The sequence below is a fragment of the Pseudogymnoascus destructans genome, assembly GCF_001641265.1.
Source record: "Pseudogymnoascus destructans isolate 20631-21 unplaced genomic scaffold scaffold_29, whole genome shotgun sequence".
In the NCBI taxonomy this organism is placed as follows: Eukaryota; Fungi; Ascomycota; class Leotiomycetes; order Thelebolales; family Thelebolaceae; genus Pseudogymnoascus; species Pseudogymnoascus destructans.
The window spans coordinates 223,318-246,341 of NW_020167548.1; the positions used below are offsets into that span (position 1 = coordinate 223,318).

Here is a 23,024-nt window from a genome sequence, read left to right on the forward strand (position 1 = left end):
CAAGACCAACCGTTCCTCTTACACGCGGTGATTGCCGCAGCATCCCGTTAGAACCCAGATTTGCAGAACACGCTTGAAGCCTCCGCGAACGGTTGCTAAGGACAGTCATGATCGAAGGAGAGAAAAGCATGGATCTGCTACAAGCCATTCTCATCTATCTCACTTGGCAACACTTCTTCCACGTCCCGAAGAAACGACTCTTCAATCAGCTTCTTCATGTTGCTATTAGCATATGCATCGATATGGGACTGGATCTCGGGCCTTGCGGCCAGCGCTAGAAAGGCTGGGTTGCAATTAGATCACCACTGCGCAGCTGGTGGGACGCCAGATGATATATTCTTTAGCAGAGCAGCGAGAAGAGTGTATATTGGGTGTTACTAGCTTTCTTCGGCCTCGGCATGGGTCTGGCAGAAACCCAACAACATTCACTATACGAAGTATATGATGCAATGCGCTCAATCCCTATCAAAAGACCCAGAATATGAGACAGTTTCTCTCATCCTGCCGCTTCTTCAAACCCAGAGACTCGGCGACGAATTTCATGATTTACTACTCGCCGTCAATCTTGATTACCCATGCTCATCTAGCTCAGAACAAGTCCAAACACATCTTAGAACGTTCCGAGCAAAGATAGATGAAGTGCTGCCATACGGGCCCTCGGATTGCTTGCCGACAAGCCTAGCATCTCATCTTGCAACCTTACATGCCTATGAAATGGAAATCTTTAAGTAAAAATATGGTGAATAAGGAGAGGATAGGGGGCAAGAATGTGCCCCCCACGTCCAGTCAGCTCGACGTGATAATGGCCTTCCTTAACTCCGCGCGATGCTACGTAGAGACATTTCTTTCCTTCTCCCTCTCCAAGTATCCCAAGCTTGCGGTGCCTCAATTGTGGGGCTTGATCGGTAGTGTCTATATTTATCAATGGGCACTCCACAGCTTCCTCTGTGGAACGTGTGCGTTGCCAGAGATAAAGTCAGGTTAGACATCTACCTCGACCTACTTTGCTACCGCATTACTGGTTCGACTACATAAGCTCCCGCTGGACGGCACCTGTTTTCGCTGATGAGTCCTATATTCGCAAATGTCAAGGCGTCGTATGAACGGCTTAAGAAACTGCCTCGGACTGCGAGCTCGATTGATGGAGAACCTGTCCATGGGACGGCGTGGGCGAAGCTAAGCCTTGTAATAAACGGATAAAACCCGGCTGCTGTCCAGCATTCCCATTCTGGTCAAGGGCGCAAAGCGTCACCAGCCCGCCGGTTGAAACACCAAACGATCTGTTCGCGGCATTTGAATCGACAGATCCCAATATGGATTGTTTTCAGGATTGTTCGTGGCTCGAAGACATGTCCACTGTCAACGCGAACCTGGGCTGTAACACAAGTAATTGGAATCTTGATACGTCATGATAGGTCGTCGCCGTACGAGGTAGTTAACGTAGCCCCTCGGGCGGCACAGTCATAGCATGTACCAAAAGAAAATGTAGAAATTGAACAGAAACTGTAAATTCTAAAAAACGCATCGAGCTATCTACATTCAAACTCTCTAGCTCCAATATGTACATTTCCGTCCCCATCTACTTCAACTCCACTCCCGCCTTGACAGCCGCAACAATAGCATCACAGCTCGTCTTCGCATCCCCAAACAACATGCGATTATTCGGCTTATAAAACATCGGATTGGGCACATCCGCATAACCGCTCCCCATCCCCCTCTTCATCACAATCGTATTCCGACTCTTCCACGCATGCAGCACCGGCATCCCCGCAATCGGACTATCCTTCTCCAGCGCGATCGGATTCACCGTGTCGTTCGCCCCAATCACAATCGTCAGATCCGTGTCGTTGAAATCGTCGTTGATCTCGTCCATCTCCAGTACGACGTCGTAGGGCACGCTCGCCTCGGCGAGGAGGACGTTGCATTGGCCTGGCATGCGCCCGGCGACGGGGTGGATGGCGAAGCGGACGGTGGCGCCGCGGGCGCGGAGGAGGGCGGTGAATTCTGCGATGGCGTATTGCGCTTTGGCTACCGCCATGCCGTAGCCGACAACGATGATGACGCTCTCGGCCTCGAGGAGCTTCGTGGCGACTTCGTCGACTGTGGTGGTGGTTAGCTCACCCTCGAGTTTGTAGTCTGTGCGTGCGGGCGCGGAGGAGATGCCGCCGAAGAGGACGTTGGTGAGAGAGCGGTTCATGGCTTTGCACATGATGTACGAGAGGATGCTACCGGAGACGCCGATGAGGGAGCCGACGCTGGTGAGGAGGGGGTTGCCCAGCATGAAACCCTCGGCTACGAGGGCGAAGCCGGAGTAGGCGTTGAGGACGGTAATGACGACGGGCATGTCCGCGCCGCCGATGGCGGCAGTGGTTGTGTATCCTTTGGCGAAGGACAGGATGGCGCTGCCACTGAGGCACATAGCAGCAACCGCCGGGGCGCCTGGCGCCATTGTGACGAAGGCACCCATTGTTGCGGCGTTCAGGGCCAGCATGCCGCCATTGATGAGGTGCCTGCCAGGCAGGATTGTGGGCTTGGAAGACATACGACCGGCGAGCTTGAGGAAAGCCACAATAGACCCGGTGAAGGTGACACCACCGATCAGGACACCAAGATACCCAGTCACCATATGAAGCATCGAAATGTGGTCACCACTCACGGCGGCCAGAACGGAGCCGATGGAAGTGAGGACGGCAGCGAGACCTACGACGGAGTGCAGTGCAGCTACTGTCTGGGGGAGCTCCGTCGCGGTGATGCGTCGTCCGACTACTCCTCCAATTCCAGAACCTAGGCCAGCGATGGCGAGAACTTGGATTAGCTGTGGGGTGGTGAAACCGCAGGCTGCGAGAGAGGCGAGAATTCCAGATCCCACACCGAGGATACCAAGGAGGTTACCCGTGCGAGCAGTTGCCTGCGATGCGAGTCCAGAGAGAGATCCGATACAAAGCATAGAGCTAGCCAGGTACCCAGCCTGAACGAGTCCAGCCATGCCAGTCGAAGCAGCAGCGATATAACCACCACCAAAGAGTATACCCGGGATGGCGTAAAGCCATGGGTACTCCGGGGGGTCAGTCTTTCGACGGAACATATCGAGCATGCGCTTCGTGATGACGAAGCCACCGGTAACATTAACAAACGCAAGGAGCACAGAAGCCGCGCCGAGGAACTGCGGGATCGTTTCGGGTAAATAGTTGCCGCCCATGATGAAGAAGCCACCGACACCAACCATTCCTGAGATGGCGTTGGTGACGCTCATGAGCGGGGAGTGCAGGGCGGGCGCGACGCCCCAGACGACGCGGTAGCCGATCAGACCAGCGAGAGAGAAGGTGAAGAGGTTACCCATGAAGAGGGGGCCGGTTGCTTTTCCGAGGGCGAGGACGGCGCCCATGGCGCCGGTGACGGTCATGACTTCGCGAGAAGCCTTATGCCATGGGGTCAGGGCTAGAACTTCTTCCTTGACCTCGGCTGCCTTTGGCGCGGGTGCGGGAGGTGGTGCGAGGGGAGGCAGGGCGGGGAGGAATTCGCCGTTGTAGGTGACGATGGAGCGGCGGACTACTTCGTCGTTCAGGTCGATACCGAAGTGCTTCTCTTTGGGTGACATGGACAGGAGGAATTTGGTGATGTTGTTGGAGTACAGTGTGGATGACTGTGTCGGGAGACGAGATGGGAAGTCCGTATAACCTTTCATACGTTAGTGTCTATACAGTGAATCAATATATGAGAGCGTACCAATCACAGTCACGCCTTTGTGAGTAACCAGTTCGCCTGGTACAGTGATCTCGCAATTACCACCGGCCTCAGCAGCCAAATCAACAACGACGGAGCCAGGCTTCATCGCGGACACCATCTACAAAACTTGTCAGCTGTAAGCTACTAAAATCGCAACACAGGATTAACGAACCTCTTCAGTAATCAGGGTAGGAGCCAGTTTGCCAGGAATCAGCGCAGTGGTGATGACGATGTCAACCTCCTTGCACTGCTCGAGGAAGAGCTTCATCTCTGCCGCGATAAACTCCTTCGACATGACCTTGGCATAGCCGCCACCCCCAGAGCCGTCTTCTTCCATATCGACCTCGATAAACTCTGCTCCGAGCGATTGGACCTGCTCGCGTGCAGCACTTCGTGTATCGAAGCCACGGACGATAGCGCCCATGCGGCGAGCCTACATATGTCAGAACTGTCCACATAACGAACTGCAGCTAACTGCTTACCGTAACAATAGCACTAAGTCCAGCAACACCAGCTCCAATAACCAGCACTTTACAAGGCGGGATCTTCCCCGCCGCAGTCGTCTGCCCAGTCATAAATCGGCCAAAGTGATTCGAAGCCTCCAACACAGCCTTATACCCGGCAATATTCGCCATCGAGCTCAGCGCATCGAAGGTCTGCGCCCTCGAGATTCGCGGAATCATATCCATAGCAAACGACGTCAACCCCTTCTTGGCCATCATATCCACGACTGGCCTATTGCGGTCCAGACCCGGCTGCAGCATCGAGATGATAGTCGATCCAGGCTTGAACCCGTCCACGAAATTGTTCACATGGCTCGTAAACTGCGGTTCCTCGTTCGCCCATGTAGGGTTCCCGGCCGTAAGTCGCGGAGGTCGCACTTTAAGTACGATATCACTCTCGGTCCAGACGTTGCGGGAATTGGCGATGGTGGCGCCGGCGGCCTCGTAGTCGTGGATGGGGAACTGGGCCTCGAAGCCGGCGCCGTGCTCGACCATGACGCGCTTGAATCCTTTCTTGAGGAGGAGGGCGGCGTTGGCGGGGGTCATGGCGACGCGGCGCTCGCCGGGGAAGACCTCGGTGGGCACGCCGATGGTGAGCTCGGAGTAGGGGATTGATTTGACTGGGTGTTCGGGCTCGGGCTCGGGCTCGGGCTCGGAGGGCTTCTTCTCTTCATAGAGGCGTGTTGTAGAGTTATAGAGGCGGCGTTTGGAGCGGTTGAGGCTTGTTACTGTGGATTGGGAGAGCCATACTGTGTGGTTGGCCAAGGCCCCACAAAGCCTTGTGGATGGGGTTATCATGGTTAGAGTGAGTTTATGTATTTAAACTGGAGAAGGAGCTTGGTTGTATTCCTTGGTGGAAGGCTGGTAGTCTCTTATGAGCAGGCTGTCTGCTGTGTATCCTTGGTCATGTAGAAAGCGGCTTATTGGGCTGAGTGGAGATTTGAGGGTTTCTAGGCGTATCTACTACTGCTGGAAGTTAGAATAGGCGCAGTATCAGTTTCTCCATATGCTTACCGTCTTATCTGAGCTGGGTTGGAGTGGAGAGTCGAGTATACGGCGGCGTGGCCAACAGGGTATCAAGCTCTCTGGAAGCGGCTCACTCGCGTGGCAGTCTAGCCAAACCGGCGTCTCAGAGCAACAATCCCGTGGCTGCGCTCAAGTATATCAAACTCTCCTCGGGCACAATCAGAGCTATCATCCCAGATTTCGCGGCTCAGTTTCGTCGTTATCGTCGTTGTCGTCGTCGCCAACACGTCGCTGTGTGGGGAAGAAGGATCAAATAGCCTCGCGGGCCGATAGGTAGCGTATTTAACCACCTGGGCGCGTAAGTTTGTATGTACAGCTGTACGAGAGGATCAATGCCTTGCTGCTTCTGGAGATGTCTTATGTTTCTTATGTCTCTTATGTCTCTTATGTCTCTTATGTGCAATACATATATGTACAGCACAGAACAGAACAGAAAGTGTTTGATACCGGCCAGGAGAAAAGAAAGCAGGTACTTGGTGTCGCGTGTGGTCGTTGGTAGCCGATGAGGTACCGCTCCGACTAAGTTACCGCGCCGAGTACCCCGCATAGTCCCGAGGTGACGGACCCTGAAACTCGAAACTGACTGTGCGCAACGGAGAGACCTGGGCCGCACATAACAAGATCAGAACATGCAACATCACACTGCAATATCAGAACTTGGCCAGCTAACTAACTCATGGTATCAAATTATCACCATAGCTACTACATAAACTCGGCGGCGACAACATACAAGTCTACAAGTCTTGAGGTCTGATAATCTTCTGCCCCTTGAACATCAACCAACCCATGAACCCCCCACCACATGGCTTCTCAATCTTCGTGTTGATATCAGTCATTGATATCACACAGTAGCAGCACAGTCGTCGTTATCGACTACCCTGTGTAGAGTGATTATAGTCGACTACTCCTCATCCAGTGCTCGTAGTTGTCTACTAATCGCCCGGTGATGATGCTTGACTACTCCTCATATAGCCACGGCAGCCGACTACTTCTCTCAGTCACACACATCCGCAAGCACGCTCACAATCAAGAAACAAAGATTCTTCATTCATCCTCCCTCTCTCTTCTTCTCCCCCCCCAAAAAAGCTAAGAAACCATAAACAACCAAAAAAAAACTACGAAGATCCCCCCCTGCTCCCAAGCCAGATAGATATATTCGCATCGCGCATAGCGCATCGACCAACAGAGCCTGAAATAGAAAACAAAAAACCCTCGTTGATAAAAAACAGGCGTATACATAAACGCGTACATCCATACAACCCCCCCATCCCCCATCCCCCATCCCCTGGTCATTAAAAAAAAGAAGGGGGGGGGGTATCAGAAGGGTTAGAAGGAGCCAGAAGTCATAAGCAAGGGGTGACTAGAAGCAATTCAAGCTCCCCTTCTTCTTCTTACTCGCCACCTTCCCCATCCTATCCTCCAACTGCTTCGTCATCCGTTCCGCCTCCCCCCTCTTCCTCCTCTCCGCCTCCCCACGCTGAATACTCCACCTCGCCTCCGTCCCCGTCGCCTCGCTCTTCACCTTCTCGAGCTCCCTACTCTTCGCCTCCGCAACCTGCTCCTCCAACTTCCGACTCTGCTCCTCCAGCCTCCTCTTCGCCTCTTCCCCCCCGCGCTTGGCAGCCTCAGCCTCCATCGCGCGCCTCCTCCACGCCTCCGCCTCCGCCTTGACTTTATTACTCTGCCTCTCCAGATCCGTCAGCGCCTCCTCAAGCGTAGCAGTAAGCTGCTTCTCCGCACTAAGATGCTTCTCAATACTCCTAATCTTCGCCTCCTGATCCTCCTGCATCTGCGCCAGCGCCAGCGTCGCGTCCTTCGGACTCAGCGGCGCGCTCAGGCTCAGCGAGTTCGGCGGGATGGAGATATGCGGGATCGGCGGCAGCGGCCCGGCAGGTGGCGGCGACGGGATGGGCGACGCCACGCTCAACGTCTTGCGGATGGTGGAGCTGCTGCTGTTGGACGTGCGCGCGCCGGCCGTGTTGTCAGACAGCGCTATCTCATCTAGCTTCGCCTGTGCGACGGCATCAGCGCCCGACCAGCTCCCTGCGCGCTGCGCGCGAGAGCTGCTGGGACTACTCACCTGGAGCCCTGCGTACTCCTCCCTGACGGCGTTGAGCTCCTGCTCGACGCGCGCTCTAGCAGCATTCGCCTCGTCGAGCTGGGAATTGCGCTCGCTTTGCAGGGTGCTGAGGCGGTTGTGTACGGCTTGGTGCTGGTCGAAGTTCGCGGCGAGCTGGTCCTCGAGTTCTTCTACCAGGCGGGAGTTCTTCTTGTTCTTTGTTTCGAGGGCGGACATCTCGGCGCGGAGGACTTCGAGTTGTTCCTTGACGGTTGCGTGGGCGGTGGTGGTGGAGAGGAGGGTGGCGAGCTCGGATTTGACGGTCTCGAGCTCTTTCATTACCTTGTCGTTTATGGACGACAAGTCGAGGACGTGGCTCTCCATCTCCGCTGCGCGGGTCTTCTCGCCGGTCAATGCAGCATGGGCGGTCGCCAACTCGGCGATCCGGTCCTCCAGCGCGTCGACACTTGCTTCCACCCCAAGAGCAGCAGCTACCCTCTCAGCAGCGCTGATGAGACCCTCACGTGCATCCATGAGCTCCTTATTCATAGCCTCAAGACCCACCTGATGTTCCGCCGCCAGATTCGCCAGCACAACCTCCTGCTCCGCCTTCCCGCTCTCCTTGACCCCATCCACCTCTCTCGCATGGCTAGCGTGGAGTTCAGCCAACCCATCCTGGTGCGCCTTCACTACACCCTCATGTGCGGAAATCTGCTCCTCCAACCTTGACACGAGGGACTTGTGCTCCTCTGCGTCGGCGGCAGTGACATCACGCGCCTTCGCCGTATCAGCGAGCTGCGACTTTGTGAGCGCATGCGCCTCCTCCAGCTGGGTGATCTGGGATGCGCTCGCCTGGACCGCAGAGCGGTGCTCTTCGATCTCCTTCTGCAGGCTCGACACGCGCTCTTCGTGCTGTGTTTGTTGGGCCTCGAATTCCGCGACGGGGATGCCGCGGTCGGTTTCCTTCTCTGGCTCGGGCTCGGTGTCGCGGGCTGAGACGACGACGGCTGCGCCTGCTGCTGCGATGGCGGTAGCTGCTGCGGCGGCGGCGGTAGCTGCTGCGGCGGTGGCGGCGGCTGAGGCGATCTCATTGTCCCGCTTGACGGCCTTGATCTGGTTCTCGAGCTTGGTGATCGTATCTTGTAGCTGCCTCTCGCTACCCTGCATCGACAGGGGAGCCTCCTGGTGTCTGCCCTCCCAGCTCTTCAGCTCGCCCTCCAACTCCGCGATCCTGCTCTCGCGCTCAGCATTGGCTCCATCCTGCTCTCTCTTAGCACTCTCCAGCTCCTGCGAAGGCACCGAGCGATCAGTCGACTCAGCCTCGACATCCTTCGCAGCAACAGTCGCAGCAGCAGCAGAAACAGCAGCAGCAGGCTTATCACCCGCCTCCTTAATCGCCCTCCTCAGCCCCTCCACCTCCTCACCCAACTCCGCCTCCCTCGCAGCATGCATCTCCTGCTGCACCCTCAACTCATTCTCACTCATCATAATCTGTTCCTGCATGCGACTAAGGGCGGACATATCAATCGGGGCCTGACTAATACTAGTCCTCTCCCTCGTCAACCCCGAGATAATCGACATCTTAGTCTCCATCTCCCTCTTCACACCCTGCATATCCGCCTCAAGCTCCTGCACACGCTCCGAGCGCATGTGCAGCTCATGCATCGCGGCATTGAGGTTGAGTTCGAAATTCTGCATCACGTCCGGCTGCGCCTCGAAGTGCTCGGTGGCGATGTTCCGCAGGGATGCGAAGGAGCGGTGCGCGCGGTCGATGATCATCATGCCCTGGCTCGACTTGCGGCGGATGACGGGGCTGGAGTTCTTGGGTGACTTGGGGACCATGTCCATCTTCGCCTTGTGCACCTCCGTCTTGAGTTCCTCGACCACATCCAGCGTCTCGGCGTGCTGTTCCTCGAGCTGCGCGTACTTCTCCGCAAGTGCGAGTTGTGCGGCTTCCCGCTCGGCGGCGAGGGCGCGCAGACTCTCTACTTCAGCAGCGATAGCTTCATCCTGGACACTAACGCCCCTCGGCTGCTGCTCCTCCAGCGCCGCCGACGCAGCGGTCTCCTCAGTCTGCGGAACATTAACAACCACATCCCCCCCCTCAGACGCATGCGTAATCAACGAGGGCGACTCCCCAACCAAGCACAACTCCGACGAGAGCGATCTCGACTGCGCTCCCGCGGAGTCTCCAACGGCTAAAAAAGACGTCGGTCTCGTCTGCGCCGGCGTCGCGGCAGACAGCATGCTATCCCTCTTCGCATTCCCGTACGACTGGCGACCCTCGACCACATCCTGGAGCTCGGCCAGCGCACGCAGCGCTTCTTCGTATTTAGCGGCTAGGTTCCCATATTCGCTCACCGTCGACTCGTGGGTCATGCGCAGGTCGAGAAGCTCGGCGGTCACGACGTCGATGGTGGGCTTGCGGCTCAAAGTAGGGGTGCGCGCGCGTGCATCAGAGGGGGTGAATGCCTCGTCTGCGTCGAGGGGCTCGCCGTTGTCGACGGGGCCGTCGGTTTCGGAGCGGGTGCTGCCGTCTGGGCTGAGGGCTGGGACGTCGTTGGGGGTGCGTTGTCCCTCCTTTTCGTCGTCATCGTCGAGGGAGCGGGGTTCGGAGCCTTCGATCTCGTCGCGCTCGTGGATAACCTCGGATTGTCCGTGTCTGCTCGCGTAACTCATGTTGCGGGAGTGCGGGATCTTGCCGTTGGTGGCGGGGGCGGGAGTCTCGGTGGTGGACTCGGCCTGACGCACGCTATCGAGTTCGTAGAGGAGCTTGTCTAATTTGCCCAGGCTGCGCTGGCGCTCGACGACATGCTCGAGACGCTCGATCTCACGGCGCATGACTTCAGCATCGGAGTCAGACTCAGCGAGGCGCTCTTCGAGAGTAGAGATGTAATCCTCGCAGCTGGCCTCATTCTCCCTAACCCTCGCAATCTCCTTCCTCAGCTCCGCCACAATGGCCGAGTTCTTCTCCTCTCCGCTCGTATGGCCATCCAGCTTAATCTCAAGATCATGGAGGTAATTCTCAGTGCTCGCCTCGCGGTCCATGAGCTTCTGCAGGCGGGCTTGGAGCTGCGAGTTCACCGTCTCGATGTACGCGCACTTGGTCTCGCGCTCGAGCAGCGTGGTCTCTGTGTTCGACAGCGACGCGCGCGTGCTAGATAGCGATTGCTCGAGACTACGGATCGTCTCCTCGTACTCGAGGACAACCTGCTCCACGGCCTCTGCGAACGCATTAGAGCGCTGTAGACGCTCCGTCGCGCGGTCGCCGAGGCTATCCTCCTTCGTTGCATTCTCCGCGATCTCCGTATCGCGCGCCTTGGTCATCTCGGAGATGAGCTTGGCGTGGCGCGAGCTGAGCGCATTATAGCTCTCCTGACTATCCAAGAGCTGGTTCTGGAGGTCAATCTCCGCGTCATTGCGGCGATCAGAGCGTGCGCTCGGAGTCCCTCCATGCGAGGCTGGGTGGTCGTTACAGCCCGAGCTGCGGATCTGCTCGCGCAGGAAGGCGACCTCGGCCTTGAGGCGGTCGATGAGTGCCTGCTTGTCCGTCTCGTCCGAGACCTGCTGAATGCGGGGTTTGCTCTGAATAGCGCGAGCGCGCTGGGCGTACTGAACTGTGTTGAGGGTCTCACTGAGATGGAACTCCGCGGGCGTGACGCAAGCAACCATGTAGGTGATTGCATTCCCTCCGAGCGAGTCCTGGAGCATGCGGGTGAGCTTCGAGTCGCGGTATGAGACATGCGATCCTGCTTGGCGGGAGGAGAGTTGCGAGATGACCTTGCCTAGGCTGGCGAGTCCGGCGTTGATGGAGATTCCCTCCTTAGCTCGCTCGCCCTGCGCACCAGTGTTCTTGAGACGTTCGCTACCAGCCAGATCGACGAAGTGGAACTTGCTGTCAATCGTGACCCAGCTCTCCGAGCCAGTCATGGCCTCAAGCGGGACGGAGAATCGCTTCTCTGATTTTGTCGTCGGACCGCCAGTGCTGCTCTTGCGCTGCAGGAGGTTCAAGCTGAAAACAGCGTGCGAGCGCGACGACTTGGCATTGATGGCCGTGGAATCCGTCTGTCTGATCATCGACCCGAAATTCAACGCATTAAGCAGATCCTCCACCGAATTAACATCCACCGCGTGCAAGCCCGTAAGTAAAATATGCCCCTTCGTATCCTCGCGAATCGAGACCTGTCCCCGCTCCGCCATGGGCACATGCTCCGGCACCAGCAGATCGCGCAGCTGCTCATTGTAAATCTCGACATACGTCGCCTTCAGCGTCCAGTTCTTCTCGGCCGGCTTCCCGGCATACGCGCCGGGCTGCGCAGAGTACCTCTTCGGCGCGCGCAGGGCGGATATGGAGTCGCGATTGCTCGCTGGCTTGGGGCCTTCGAGTTTCTCAAACAGCGCTGCGGCAGCGCGCGGGATCACACCTAGATTTGGTCAGCATGTTAGGCCAGCGGGGTCGATTTGCGCCATTAAAAGAGGGTGTGAGAGAATAGCACCTGTCGACTCACCCATGACATCCATGTCGCCCTGGTCGTCGGGGCCGGATGTTCCCATGGTATATGATTTCCCAGCTCCAGACTGGCCGTAGGCGAGCATGGAGACGTTGTAGCCCTGGACGAAGGCGTTGACGCTCTCGGAGAGGTACTCCCAGACGCCTTCTTGGTTGACATCCTCGCCAAAGACGCGGTCGAAGACGAAGAGCTTGCGGCCTTGTGGGGAGTCGATTGTGACGCTCGTCGGGGATGTGACTTGCACCATTGATCGCTGGAATCGCTGCGGGACAAGTTCGTATCCAGGGTCCTCTGGTCGGAGCGGCGGCCTGACGCGGATAGCTAGGAACTGTTAGCATACATCCACTCCCAATTTCCGTCTCGAGCAACAATAACAATCCCATGATAATCCCACACGACAATCCCCATAGCAATTATACAGAACTCCAAAAAGCAGGCGACTCACCAACTCTCACACTCGTCTTCCCATCCTCATCCGACGCTCTACTCCCTCCCGCTCTACTCCCTCCCGCTCCTTGCCCCCCAAGCTTCCCCGTCATGCTCAACCGGCTCGTACTCCTCGTCGACGGGCGCATCAACACGCTCATCGGCCGTTGCGCAGGGACGTCCGGCGACCCCGGCGGAGAGGTAGCCATCGCGGCGACAAAACGGGCGTTGGGTATGTGATGGTATTCTTTCTTTTTGGTATCTGGTTGCTCGTCTCCGAGGGTCGTGGTCGTTAGATGGAGGGCATAGGGTGCGCGGATTCGCGTGGTGTGAGAAGGGGGGGGGGGGGTGGGTTTGGATTGTTCGTTGGGAATTCGGGATTCGGGGGTATTATCTGGGGTGAGAAGGGGGTCGTCGACGCGTTTGCTAATTTTTTTTAAAAAAAGAGGCGTGTACTGGGCGTGTTTATCTGTTCTGTTTTCGCTGGGTTGTTGGTGTCTATGGATTTTGTTTCGTTTGCAGTCGTTAAGGAATGGATTCGATAGCTGGTTTGCTGGTATGATTGAAGACTTTTGTATGTGTATGAAAGTTGAAAGTTCTCTGGATATGATGTGTGGGTGTTTGGGGATGGATAGGTAAAAATTGGCTCTCAGACGACAATCACGAAAAAGAAGAGGAGGGAGGATAAGAAAGATGGGATGGGTCCAGTGGGAAGGGGTAGCAGGGGGGGGGGGTGTACTCTAAAGTGGGGCGTTTTAAGGGGGGGTGTAAAAGGGGGGGAGTACAGTACAGTACGGCGCATAAGTATGAATACAGGTCTGTGCTTAAATTGCAGTAACAAGTGTCTTTTTGTATGGGAGAAGCACAGACCTGTATGCATTACTTATGGCGCCCGACTGTAAAGGGGGGGTGTGGGGTGGTGTGGGGGGGTGTGGGGTGGTGTGGGGGGTGTGGGTGTAGGGGAGGTGTGGTGGGAGGTGTGATGGGAGGTGTGGTGGGAGGTGTGGTGGGAGGGATGGAGCTAAGATTATTTGTTCAGATTGTGTGATGTATTATTATTTAGTATAGTAGTGGTGGCTAGTAGTGGTGAGTAGTGGTGGCTAGTGGTGGCTAGTAGTGGTGGCTAGTAGTGGCTAGTAGTGGTGAGTAGTGGTGGCTAGTAGTGGCTAGTAGTGGTGGCTAGTAGTGGCTAGTAGTGGCTAGTAGTGGCTAGTAGTGGCTAGTAGTGGCTAGTAGTAGTAGAAATGCAAGTAACCCTGTAAATTAGAGTGGAAAAGTAGAGGTATATGCATAAGTGTGCATTAGAGGGGATTCACCTGCAGATGGAGCAGAGACAACATCTGACAATCAAGATGTACCTCTACCTGTCCCATTCTGGTGTCTCCTTGGTGTCCGTCCCGGCCCCGTCGATGCGATATGCTGGGCTGGCTGTACGTATGTCACACAAGCAAGGGGGTACACACATGTATTCCTAGTGTCTCCTCTCTCCATCTGTCCACACAAATCCCTCTAGGGGTACCAGTCCCTCTCCTCCCTATTCCTCCCTCTCCTCCCTCTCCTCCCTCTCCTCCCTCTCCTCCCTCTCCTCCCTCTCCTCCCTCTCCTCCCTCTCCTCCCTCTCCTCCCTCTCCTCCCTCTCCTCCCTCTCCTCCCTCTCCTCCCTCTCCTCCCTCCCAGCACCAGGTGTGCGGGTATCCACATGTATTCCTAGTCAATCTCCACCCTTCCACCCATACAAAATCTCGCTAGAGATACAGCACCACACATCGTAGCACCGCACCGGCACCGGCACATCTATCCTATCGGATCGGGGTTATCGGTATGATAACCCCGATCCATCTACCCCTTCCCGCCACAAAAAATACACCTCTCCCATACTAAAATAGTCCATCCACACGGGAGAGCTATGCAGCTCCCCCCCCTGGCGCTAACGATCCCATAGCGCTGCGCCATATGCACAACCCATCATCCGCCGTCCCAATCTGTCCGTCGAGCTAGCTGCTCTCGCCCATACGCAAGTAAGTTAGGAGAACGCTCGGTTTACCGTGGTAGTAGTGTAATCGATTGCACGAAACAAGCCCGCGGGGAAGGATCATATGTGCGTTTGATAATGGCGGCGGTAAGCAGCATCAGTGGTGTTGGTAGGCTTACAAGTGTTACAGGTTAGAAGTGGTGTTGAGAGCAACTCGGGCTGCTACGGAAGCACAACAGCGCGTTACCAAGTACAAACATTCTACGCACGCCATCCCACCCGCCATCACCCCAATCCAGCCCCGTCTTGCCCTTCTCCAGCACCCTAACACCACACTGAGCGATATACTCCGCCTAGATCAGCGATAGGGGCGCGACATGCCTTCTTCCCTGCCCCCACCGAGGCTTCCTCTCTCCCCGAGGAGGACTCTCCGACGGCACGGCAGAGCTGCGGTGCATATGTACGCAAGTGAGGCGTATTTTGCCGAGTAAGGATGCTTGAGACATGAGTGAGATGAGACAGTATCATGACAATGCATGGGAGACAGGTCGTTTGGGGTTTGGAGCTGACCAGAGACATCTATCGTCATCACAGCTGGCCAGGGAAGCCACCACCACCATCTGTCAAAAATCGACAACTCATTCCCCTTCCATCCTCCCTTACCAATCCCTTAGCACACGACCACGACCACGACCACGCACGACCACTAAAAAAAAGCCCCCCACAAGAAAAAGTCTAATTTCCCAATCCAGCAACCACGAAGGGTTTAATCACGTGATCCCCTCTTTTCTTTCTGCTTTTGTTTCGAATGTCCCAATGGGGAGATTAGTCGTCGTGACCAAATTTTCGTTTCGATGAAGCGATCCGAGCGGTTTCAAAATGAGCGGAGGCGATGTGCGTGGTTTCGCAATATGTAGGCTATAAGTATCACTACATAGTAATTTGTATGTAAAGGTACATAAATCAATCATTGTAAATAAATTATCACTTCACCACTCCTACGCTCACTCCTACACTCACTCTCACTCCCACGCTCACTACCGCTCTCACTCTCGCACTCACTCTTAGCAGCTTCTAGGTTGTAGTAGGCAGCTAGCTCTAAGAACACGACCTACAGGCTATTTAGTGCTAGGTTGAGGAGTCAAAGAAGCAGGCAAGCTAAAGCTAGGCCTAGCTTTAGTTCAGAGGTGAGCTCTAAGCTGCTTATGCTTACGAGCTTCAGGCCTAGAAAGCTGAGCTTTAAGCCTAGAAGCTTGTAGCCAAAGAAGCCTAGGTAGCCCGCTAGGCTAGAAACCAGGGTAAAAGCGGTAACCCAATTCCTCTAGAGGATTAGGACCTAATTCGGTAGTAAGCCAATTGTAGTAGCTCTCTTTTAAGGGGCTACTAAAGCCCTCTAGAACCTAGTGTTTCTAGTACTATAGCCCCTCTTCTACAGCCTGAAAAGTAGAGGCCTTAAGTAGGGTAGGCATAGTAGGCATAGGCATAAGCTGTAAGTAGGTGCATAGCTTTATAATAGCTGTATTACAGCTTATTAGCTAGATTCTAGCTAATAAGGAAGCTGAGACTATTGTAGACTCCTTAAAAGTCTGCTTCTAGATTTGGGTAAGATCTCTTATGAAGGATATAGGTTGTAGGTAATGTCTATATCTCATATAGCTGCGAGCACAGCTACTCTATGCTAGTGCTTATAAGGCTAGAACACTCCTACGTCTAATGGCTGTAAAACGTGTGTAAGATGTGAGGGAAAGGTGTCTATAATGATGTTATGTTCTTATACTGCAAAAACGAAGTCATGGTTTGTATAGCTCACATAAGAGTCGAGTAGTAGAACCTTTGTATCCTCTAAAGCTGTATGCTTTGCAAAATGCTCTAGCTACCAAAGAGCAAGCTGGCTATTTGAAAATCCAGAGTCTAAGAGCAGTACTAGCTCTATGCCTTTTTGAGGTTTGTATAGTACTAAGAATCCATATGTATTTTGCCTAGAATGACATGTATAGGTGGTATGGCTTTTCCTACTATAGACACAGCCTCTAGGATAGTAATAGACATACAATTTTTAGGGCTAGGCGTATAGAGATCATTTGCTATTCATGGTACCATAACCTTCTCACCTCCTAGAATTCCAATCCTAAAGCCTGTTTCATCTATATTCCAAATTAACTCTAGCTTTATACCATGCTCTAGTATAAACTCATAGTAGTCTCAAAACCACTGCGTAATAGTAGGCTCATCTTGAGCTTTCGTACGCTATAGTGTAATAGGCTTTGTAGTGATAAAGTGGAATTCCTAAAGCTCATTGTAAGGACACAGGGCACCCACAGTAATAGCATATGAGAGTGCAAGTCGGAGGCTAAACGGATGCTATCCTATAGGTCTACTACGAAGGATACAAAAAAGATGAAGAGAGGAACCCCCATTGGGTCAATCTCCTTAAGTACCCGAAACGGGTCCGACTTGGCTAACCTGCCTTCACCCTCACCACGTGACCGTGACTTGTCCGACTCAGATACCTTCCGTCACTGAGGGAGAGGCATCCTTACACTCATTCTTAATATATTTAGTAAGCCAGCTCTCTGATGGCAGAGGCTGTAGGTGTAGGCTCTAGAGCTAGTAGACTGTAGAAAATATCATACTTCTAGTAGCTCTAAGCCCTAGGTAATACTGCTTAAGGATCCATTTCTTAAGGGCTTCTGACTTTGCAGTAGAGAGCACCTTATTCCTACCACCCTTAGGTAGTAGGTTCCGAGCACGCCGTTTGAGGCTCATCCGTAGTGTTGATTTGGGGACTTTGAAAATGCGACAGGCAGCAGTTATAGACTCAGAAGGGTTTTCTGCAAGCCACTCACGGGCATTTGATATAGGAGTCCCCTCCATTAAATCAATTGTATAGGATTACAATATAAATTACTATCTACATCTATGGAAAATGGTTTGTTAAGGAGTAGCGGTGAACGGACGCACGTCGCGAAACCGCACACATCGCTTCCGCTCATTTTGAAACCGCGCGGATCGCTTCCTCCAACCTTGAAGCGAAGCGAAAATTTGGTCACGACGATTAGATGGTTAGGAGAAAGGAAGAAACGAAGGGAAAGTGGGGGCTGGGCTGGGCTGGGCGTTTTCCACGTGGGTTGCCCGTTGCGCTAGGGGTGTTGGTGGATATAGGGCATATGGATGGATGGGAGGGATTTTTTGTTGCGAGGGACGATGGACGATGGGCGATGGGCGATGGACGATGGACGAGGAACGATGGACGAGGGACGATGGACGACGATGGACGATGGACGATGGACGATGGACGATGGACGATGATGGACGATGGACGATGGGCGATGGACGAGACGAGAAGGAGGGTGTAGGTTGTAATTCCCGCTGTGGGCTGTGGAACCCGCCGGCCCTCCCCGCTATATAAAACGGCCGATATGGACAGGCATCCCGATGGGCGGTCCACAGATAAACCAGGCTTGAACCATCCACCCATCAAGCGCCCGGCTCTCGGACACCATACGGGTCAGAGCCTGTAGATGTATGTGATATGGGGATCTCTTATACCCCCCTCCGTGATGCATATGGTGTGTGTATGGTGTGTGTTCGTCCGAGAGTCTGGATGGGAGGTAGGGCATCCCTCACAAAGGACAGGGCTGCTGGATGGGAGGTAGGGATCCCTTACGATGCTTGCTTATTTGATGACCGAGCGCGAGCTGGGGATATTGAAGGAAGGTGGTGGTGGGTGGTGCGCCGGTGCTGTGGTGCTGTGGTGCGCCGGTGGTGGTGTCGGACGCCGAGTCGTTATAGTTATATCCCCAAGAACCCCTCTTCTGTCTCCCATCGCCAGCATCACCGTCGCCACGCCAGCCCGTCCCAGGCCCCGAAAATGTATACCCGAGTGTGGTTAGGGATACCCCGCGAACGACCTACAGTAGCCCCCGCCTTGCAGGTTGTTGATCCCTCACATCCCCATCTCCCATCCCCTCTCATCTCCCTCGTCAATCCCATACGCCAGTACCCCAGATCTACCCCCCCCTTCCCCCCCCTCTCCCTTAGATCCTTTCCCATCTCCCCACAAACCCTAAAGAGATATATTCTAAGAGTATAAATATTCCAAGAGTATAAATATTCCAACAGTTTAAATCTCTAGTATTAATTATCAGACTCACTCAATCACTTCTCGGCGGCACGAGTATGGGCTCTATCGCTGAGCATGGCAACGAGGATCAGTATTAGACAGTGTTCGGCAGATACTACCCAGGTAGTATCTGGGTCCTCGCCAGGTAAGGTAAGTATCTGAGCGACTTTGCTCAGGTAAGGTAGGTATTTACAGATACTTTAGCAGGTAGTTGAGCCTCAATTCCGTATACAAAAATGACGCTTTTGATATTTGAAATAGATAATGATATGTAACTAGAATATGTAACTAGAAAAGTGAAACTCGTGACAAATATAATAATAAAATAGACAGCCCCTATTCCTATTCTTCTGCCTCATCATCTGCATCATCACCGTCGCTGTCGGCATCTGGTAAATAACCCCAATTCCGTAAGCAAAGCAGATATCTAATTGTCGATGGCGACAATCTATTCCTTTTCTTAGTAATGATATCGCTACCATTGCTAAATACCCGTTCTGATGGTGCTGATGTCGCAGGAATTGCAAGATGGTCTCGAGCAACTTGAGCAATTATTGGATATTGATATTGCTTTGCAGACCAATATTTGAGAATATCAGTATGCTCACCAGGCCGTGGTTCAAGCATCCATCGTTTCCATTCTGGTTCTTCAAATGATATACCCTCTGATGCAAATAAATCTTCATCAGAATCTGGTTCTTGCACTCTAGTATTTGCATTTCCTAATGCATCTGCAAGAGCTGTTTCACGTTCAATACGCTCTGTATCAAGATGATATTGCCGTGTCTTATATGTTCTACAAACATCTTCAAACTGTGCTCTTGCCCGTGTGATTCGTACATGATCTGTACTATCTGGATATATCTTTTTAAACACTGTATGGTTCATCCGTGGATCGCAAATTGTAGCTACAGCTGAGTGCTTACATTGCTGATTTGTTGCAAGAGTATAATACGCGTGAAGCTTTTGATAAGCTACTGTGCATGCAATACCAATTGCTGAGTGCTCGCCAACTTCTTGTTGCATCTTCTTAACTTTATTTATCATTTTAAGATAAAGTGGAATAGCAAAGTTAAGTGACGGATATGTATCACTTTGTAGCCGTCTTGATGGTTTGAGAAATATTAAGAACAGTCGTTCAAGATCTTTAATAACAGCCCAATCTCCTGTAGTTAATGCAATATCTTTCATACTAATATCAAGCTGTTGTGTTATGCATACTGCTGTGATTGGTATTTGGAGTTTTAATGCTGTATCAAGCATACGATGTGTTGAATTCCATCGTACTGGCATATCAAGTGATAGTTGCTGTGGTTTTAAACCTATAGCTTTGACTTGTCGTTGTAAAGCATCCTTCCATGCTCGTCGATTACGAAAGACATAGATATGTCTTCGTAGCTTTGCAAGAGCATTCATGACTTCGACATGACTATCTCTACTAAATGGAATCCGAGCTGCACCTTGCTCACACCGGTATGTCTCTGTCTCTACATCTGGTTCTGCTTTTAAACTCGTAAGAGCGGCTTGAACTGCGAGATTTATGATATGTGCAATACACCGGACATCGCCTTCTTTGACAGTAAATGTCCAAGGTTGTTGAGTTGATGTTTGGGCGTTGCTAGCCAATTTCTCATATTCTGAGAGCATCACAGTATTTGATGATGCGTTGTCTCGGGTGCATGTAAAGATAGCGCCTGTAATAGCTATACTATCTGTTACAGCTGCTAATTGCTGAGCTAAGTATTCACCGCTATGAATAGGCTCTTGAAGATGTATCACATCAAGCAATTTTGATTTCTGCTGCCATTTATCATTAATCCAATGAGCGGTAACAGCAGCATACTCTGTATAGTTCCGTGCAGACCATGCATCTGTCGTTATGGATATCCGGCCTCCATGTATAATATGAGAATGGAGTTCAAGCTGTAGTATGCCTCGGTGATATGAGAATTGGCGTTGTAGTTCTCGGTGCAATGTTCTTGACGAAAGTGATAACACAGATGGACTTAAGAACCGTACTAATTGACGATATGAATAGCTTTCGATAATGCGTAAAGACAGGTTATTAGATACTATAAACGATAGCACTACTCCCTATATTTGGCTGGATTGTTTGTTGGTCTTGATTCATGGGTCGCTGGTCTCTGAGGCTCAAAAAATGATGATGTGCTGCTAGATTGACTTGAAGGCGCTGTATTCTTGTGTTTAAGAGCATCATAGATTCCTTTATGCTTAAGACTATAGTGTTTCCAAAGATTGCCAGTTGAAGCAGCAGCTTGAGCATGGGTTTGAGCTGCGGGCGAGTATCCGCAATTAGGCTGCATACAGCATACTTTGATAGTTGGCGGGTTGCTCTCAAGTAGTATTCTTGAATATAGTTCCTTCGTGAACAGCAGCGACTGTGTTGGCGGTAGCATTTGGCTAGGCGGGTGTAGACGGACAGGAATTGGATTTGATTGCTGAAAAGGGGTAAAAAGCCCTGGTAGGGCTGGCTCATCGTGAGGATTATAGCCATCAAGGTCCGTCGGCACGTCTGACAATGGAGAGTCACTCATTTTCACGGCAATTATCACCATATCAAGCATGAAGACGAGTATTTCAACGTTAGCATTTGTGCGGCTTGGCTACACTTGGCAATACTTGGCATGTATCTGGGTAAGTATCTGAAAATACCGGGATACTCAGGTATTTTGAGAATGAGCCCAGGTAGGTAATTACCCAGGTAATTACCTGAACACCACAGGTAATCAGGTATCTGTGCCGCACACTGGTATTAGAAATAGCACACCATAACACCACCTCGACACAACCCCCCTTAAAAAAACACGCACAGATCCGTCATTTCACCGGTATATCCCTCAATCCCATCCTATACCCCCTTCTACCGTCCTCCATCCCCATCCAATAACCCCCCCCCTTCCAGCAGCACACGCTCCCCCGCCACCTCACTGCCCCCCTCCGCGCATCACTACTAAGCTGCATCGACATCCATCTCCGCCCCGACCCCCTGCGATGCGGTGAGGAGGACCTATGGCGGGCGGTATGCATGGATGACAGATGCACTGATGACGTGCACTGGTGCGGTATGCCACGCGAAGGGCAGAGAAATGGAGGGGGTGTGATCGATGTGAGCTTGGACCGCTCGTTCTTGTCTAGGGCTGGGCTGAGAGGAGGGGTGACAGGGGGGAAGAAAGCTCGGATGAAAAAATCGGGTGGAATAGGGCTAGGCTGATGCTTCTTGGTTCTAGTAACAGGGCCTGTGGTGCTAGCGGAGATGAAAATGTAGAGGGGTAGAGGAGAGGGTGTGGTGGCGTGGAAAATGGTAGGGGAGGCTCGTGGCAAATTATGTAGCTGATGTGCGAGGGGGGAGGTGGAGCGGGTATGCGGTTGAGGTTGAGTGCGGACGTGTGCTAGGAGGGGCTTAGGGGAGAGTTTCTAGGGAAGGTTTTCTAGGGGAGGGTTTTCTGCGGGAGGGTTTGCAGGGGAGGGTTTCTACACGAGGTTGCTGATGATGATGATGATGATGATATTTATTTACGTCTAGCGGGACGCAGGTGTAACCCACGGCCCTAAGACCTCCCGAATAGTATGACCTTAGAGAGCAGTTCTTACATGTTTGCGTAGCTATAAGGCCTGTTAACTAAGTGCCTTCCCTACTAGTTAGGATGATGTTAGGTTTACTAGTAGAGGGTAGTGCCTTAAGTAGTAGTGTTGCTCTAGTGGCGTTAGGCAGCGTCTAGGGATAGTTGTGACTTAGGATTCATAGTCTAAACCACTATGTAGGTCATAGCAGACTAGGGACTATACTAAGGGTATGTTAGAGAAGGTAAGGTCTAGGACATACCCTACTTGTTAGGTTAGCATCCCTAGGGTCCTAATGTAGTTCATTCTGCTTTTACTAGCCTATTGTTACGACGGAACAAGAAGGCTGGCCAACTACAGGACAGGAAGGAGGGAGGTCGCATGAGACCGGCCCTGGTACCTGGAGGGGCAGCGGGGAATAGTAGTTCCGAAAGTATCACGTGACGGACTCGCAGGATGATGAGAAGAGTCCTAAGAGTCCAGGACTCCGAGGACTCGAGTGAGTTCCCAGGAGTCCACTAGGCACGTGATGGACTCGCAGGATGATGAGAAGAGTCCTAAGAGTCCAGGACTCCGAGGACTCGAGTGAGTTCCCAAGAGTCCACTAGGCACGACGCCACTATATAAGTAGATAGTATTTCCTTAGATAGGAGCTTCGTGCTCAACTCAATACAGTATTTGTTATATACTAGTAACGTGTTACTTGAAGCCTTTGTGTCTGATCCCCTGCCTCCTCTGATAAGTAAACCTTTACGCAAGAGAACCTCTGTGTCTTCTATCGTTTAGAAGTCAGCGTTACACTTTGAGCACCACTTCTACGAGGTACCGGCTTACACACAAAGCAACATGTCTGTCGTCAGTTCGAAGGGGAAAACCCCCACCACGCCAACTTCGTCTCAGAGGTCTAAGCCTGAGAATGAAGAGATGCCCGATGCACCCACCGTCAACGAACTCAAGGAAACTCTACGCGTCAAGTTGCCCGACACTTACTCCGGGCACCGAAAGGAACTTGAGGTGTTTTTGCTACAGGTCGAACTGTACCAGCACTTCAACGACGAGAAGTTTCCCACCCAGGAGAGCTATGCCCTGTGGACTG

General features: G+C 52.8%; 4 protein-coding genes across 4 annotated transcripts; 1 reads left to right on the plus strand and 3 right to left on the minus strand.

Annotated features, from left to right (window-relative positions):
- Positions 1-1,546: 1,546 nt before the first annotated feature.
- On the minus strand, positions 1,547-5,654 carry VC83_08675 (uncharacterized protein). The gene is made up of 5 exons (XM_024472221.1): positions 5,244-5,654; positions 4,209-5,195; positions 3,899-4,159; positions 3,727-3,844; positions 1,547-3,678 (listed from the first exon to the last, which is right to left on the minus strand). The coding sequence occupies exons 2-5, from the start codon at positions 5,025-5,027 to the stop codon at positions 1,580-1,582; spliced, it is 3,297 nt and encodes a 1,098-aa protein (XP_024320159.1). The 5' UTR covers positions 5,028-5,195; positions 5,244-5,654; the 3' UTR covers positions 1,547-1,579.
- A 639-nt stretch (positions 5,655-6,293) lies between these two features.
- Positions 6,294-12,460, minus strand: VC83_08676 (uncharacterized protein; the record flags this gene model as incomplete). The annotated part of the gene is made up of 4 exons (XM_024472222.1): positions 6,294-7,266; positions 7,336-11,738; positions 11,823-12,146; positions 12,271-12,460. 4 exons carry the CDS (start codon positions 12,458-12,460, stop codon positions 6,616-6,618), a joined length of 5,568 nt encoding a protein of 1,855 aa, XP_024320156.1. The 3' UTR covers positions 6,294-6,615.
- A 1,325-nt stretch (positions 12,461-13,785) lies between these two features.
- Positions 13,786-14,347, minus strand: VC83_08677 (uncharacterized protein; the record flags this gene model as incomplete). Its single annotated transcript, XM_024472223.1, has 2 exons — positions 13,786-13,958; positions 14,296-14,347. The coding sequence occupies 2 exons, from the start codon at positions 14,345-14,347 to the stop codon at positions 13,786-13,788; spliced, it is 225 nt and encodes a 74-aa protein (XP_024320157.1).
- Positions 14,348-17,175: 2,828 nt separating this feature from the next.
- VC83_08678 (uncharacterized protein) lies at positions 17,176-18,936 on the plus strand (the record flags this gene model as incomplete). Its single annotated transcript, XM_024472224.1, has 2 exons — positions 17,176-17,575; positions 18,865-18,936. Exons 1-2 carry the CDS (start codon positions 17,399-17,401, stop codon positions 18,934-18,936), a joined length of 249 nt encoding a protein of 82 aa, XP_024320150.1. The 5' UTR covers positions 17,176-17,398.
- Positions 18,937-23,024: the final 4,088 nt, after the last annotated feature.

Bases quoted from the DNA above. Each gene is read 5' to 3' on its own strand.
- VC83_08675 (XM_024472221.1), bottom strand. From the start codon at position 5,027: ATGATAACCCCATCCACAAGGCTTTGTGGGGCCTTGGCCAACCACACA. The intron at 4,160-4,208 runs GTAAGCAGTTAG...TGACATATGTAG, and splicing joins GACTTAGTGCTATTGTTACG to GCTCGCCGCATGGGCGCTAT. The intron at 3,679-3,726 runs GTACGCTCTCAT...AACGTATGAAAG, and splicing joins CAAAGGCGTGACTGTGATTG to GTTATACGGACTTCCCATCT.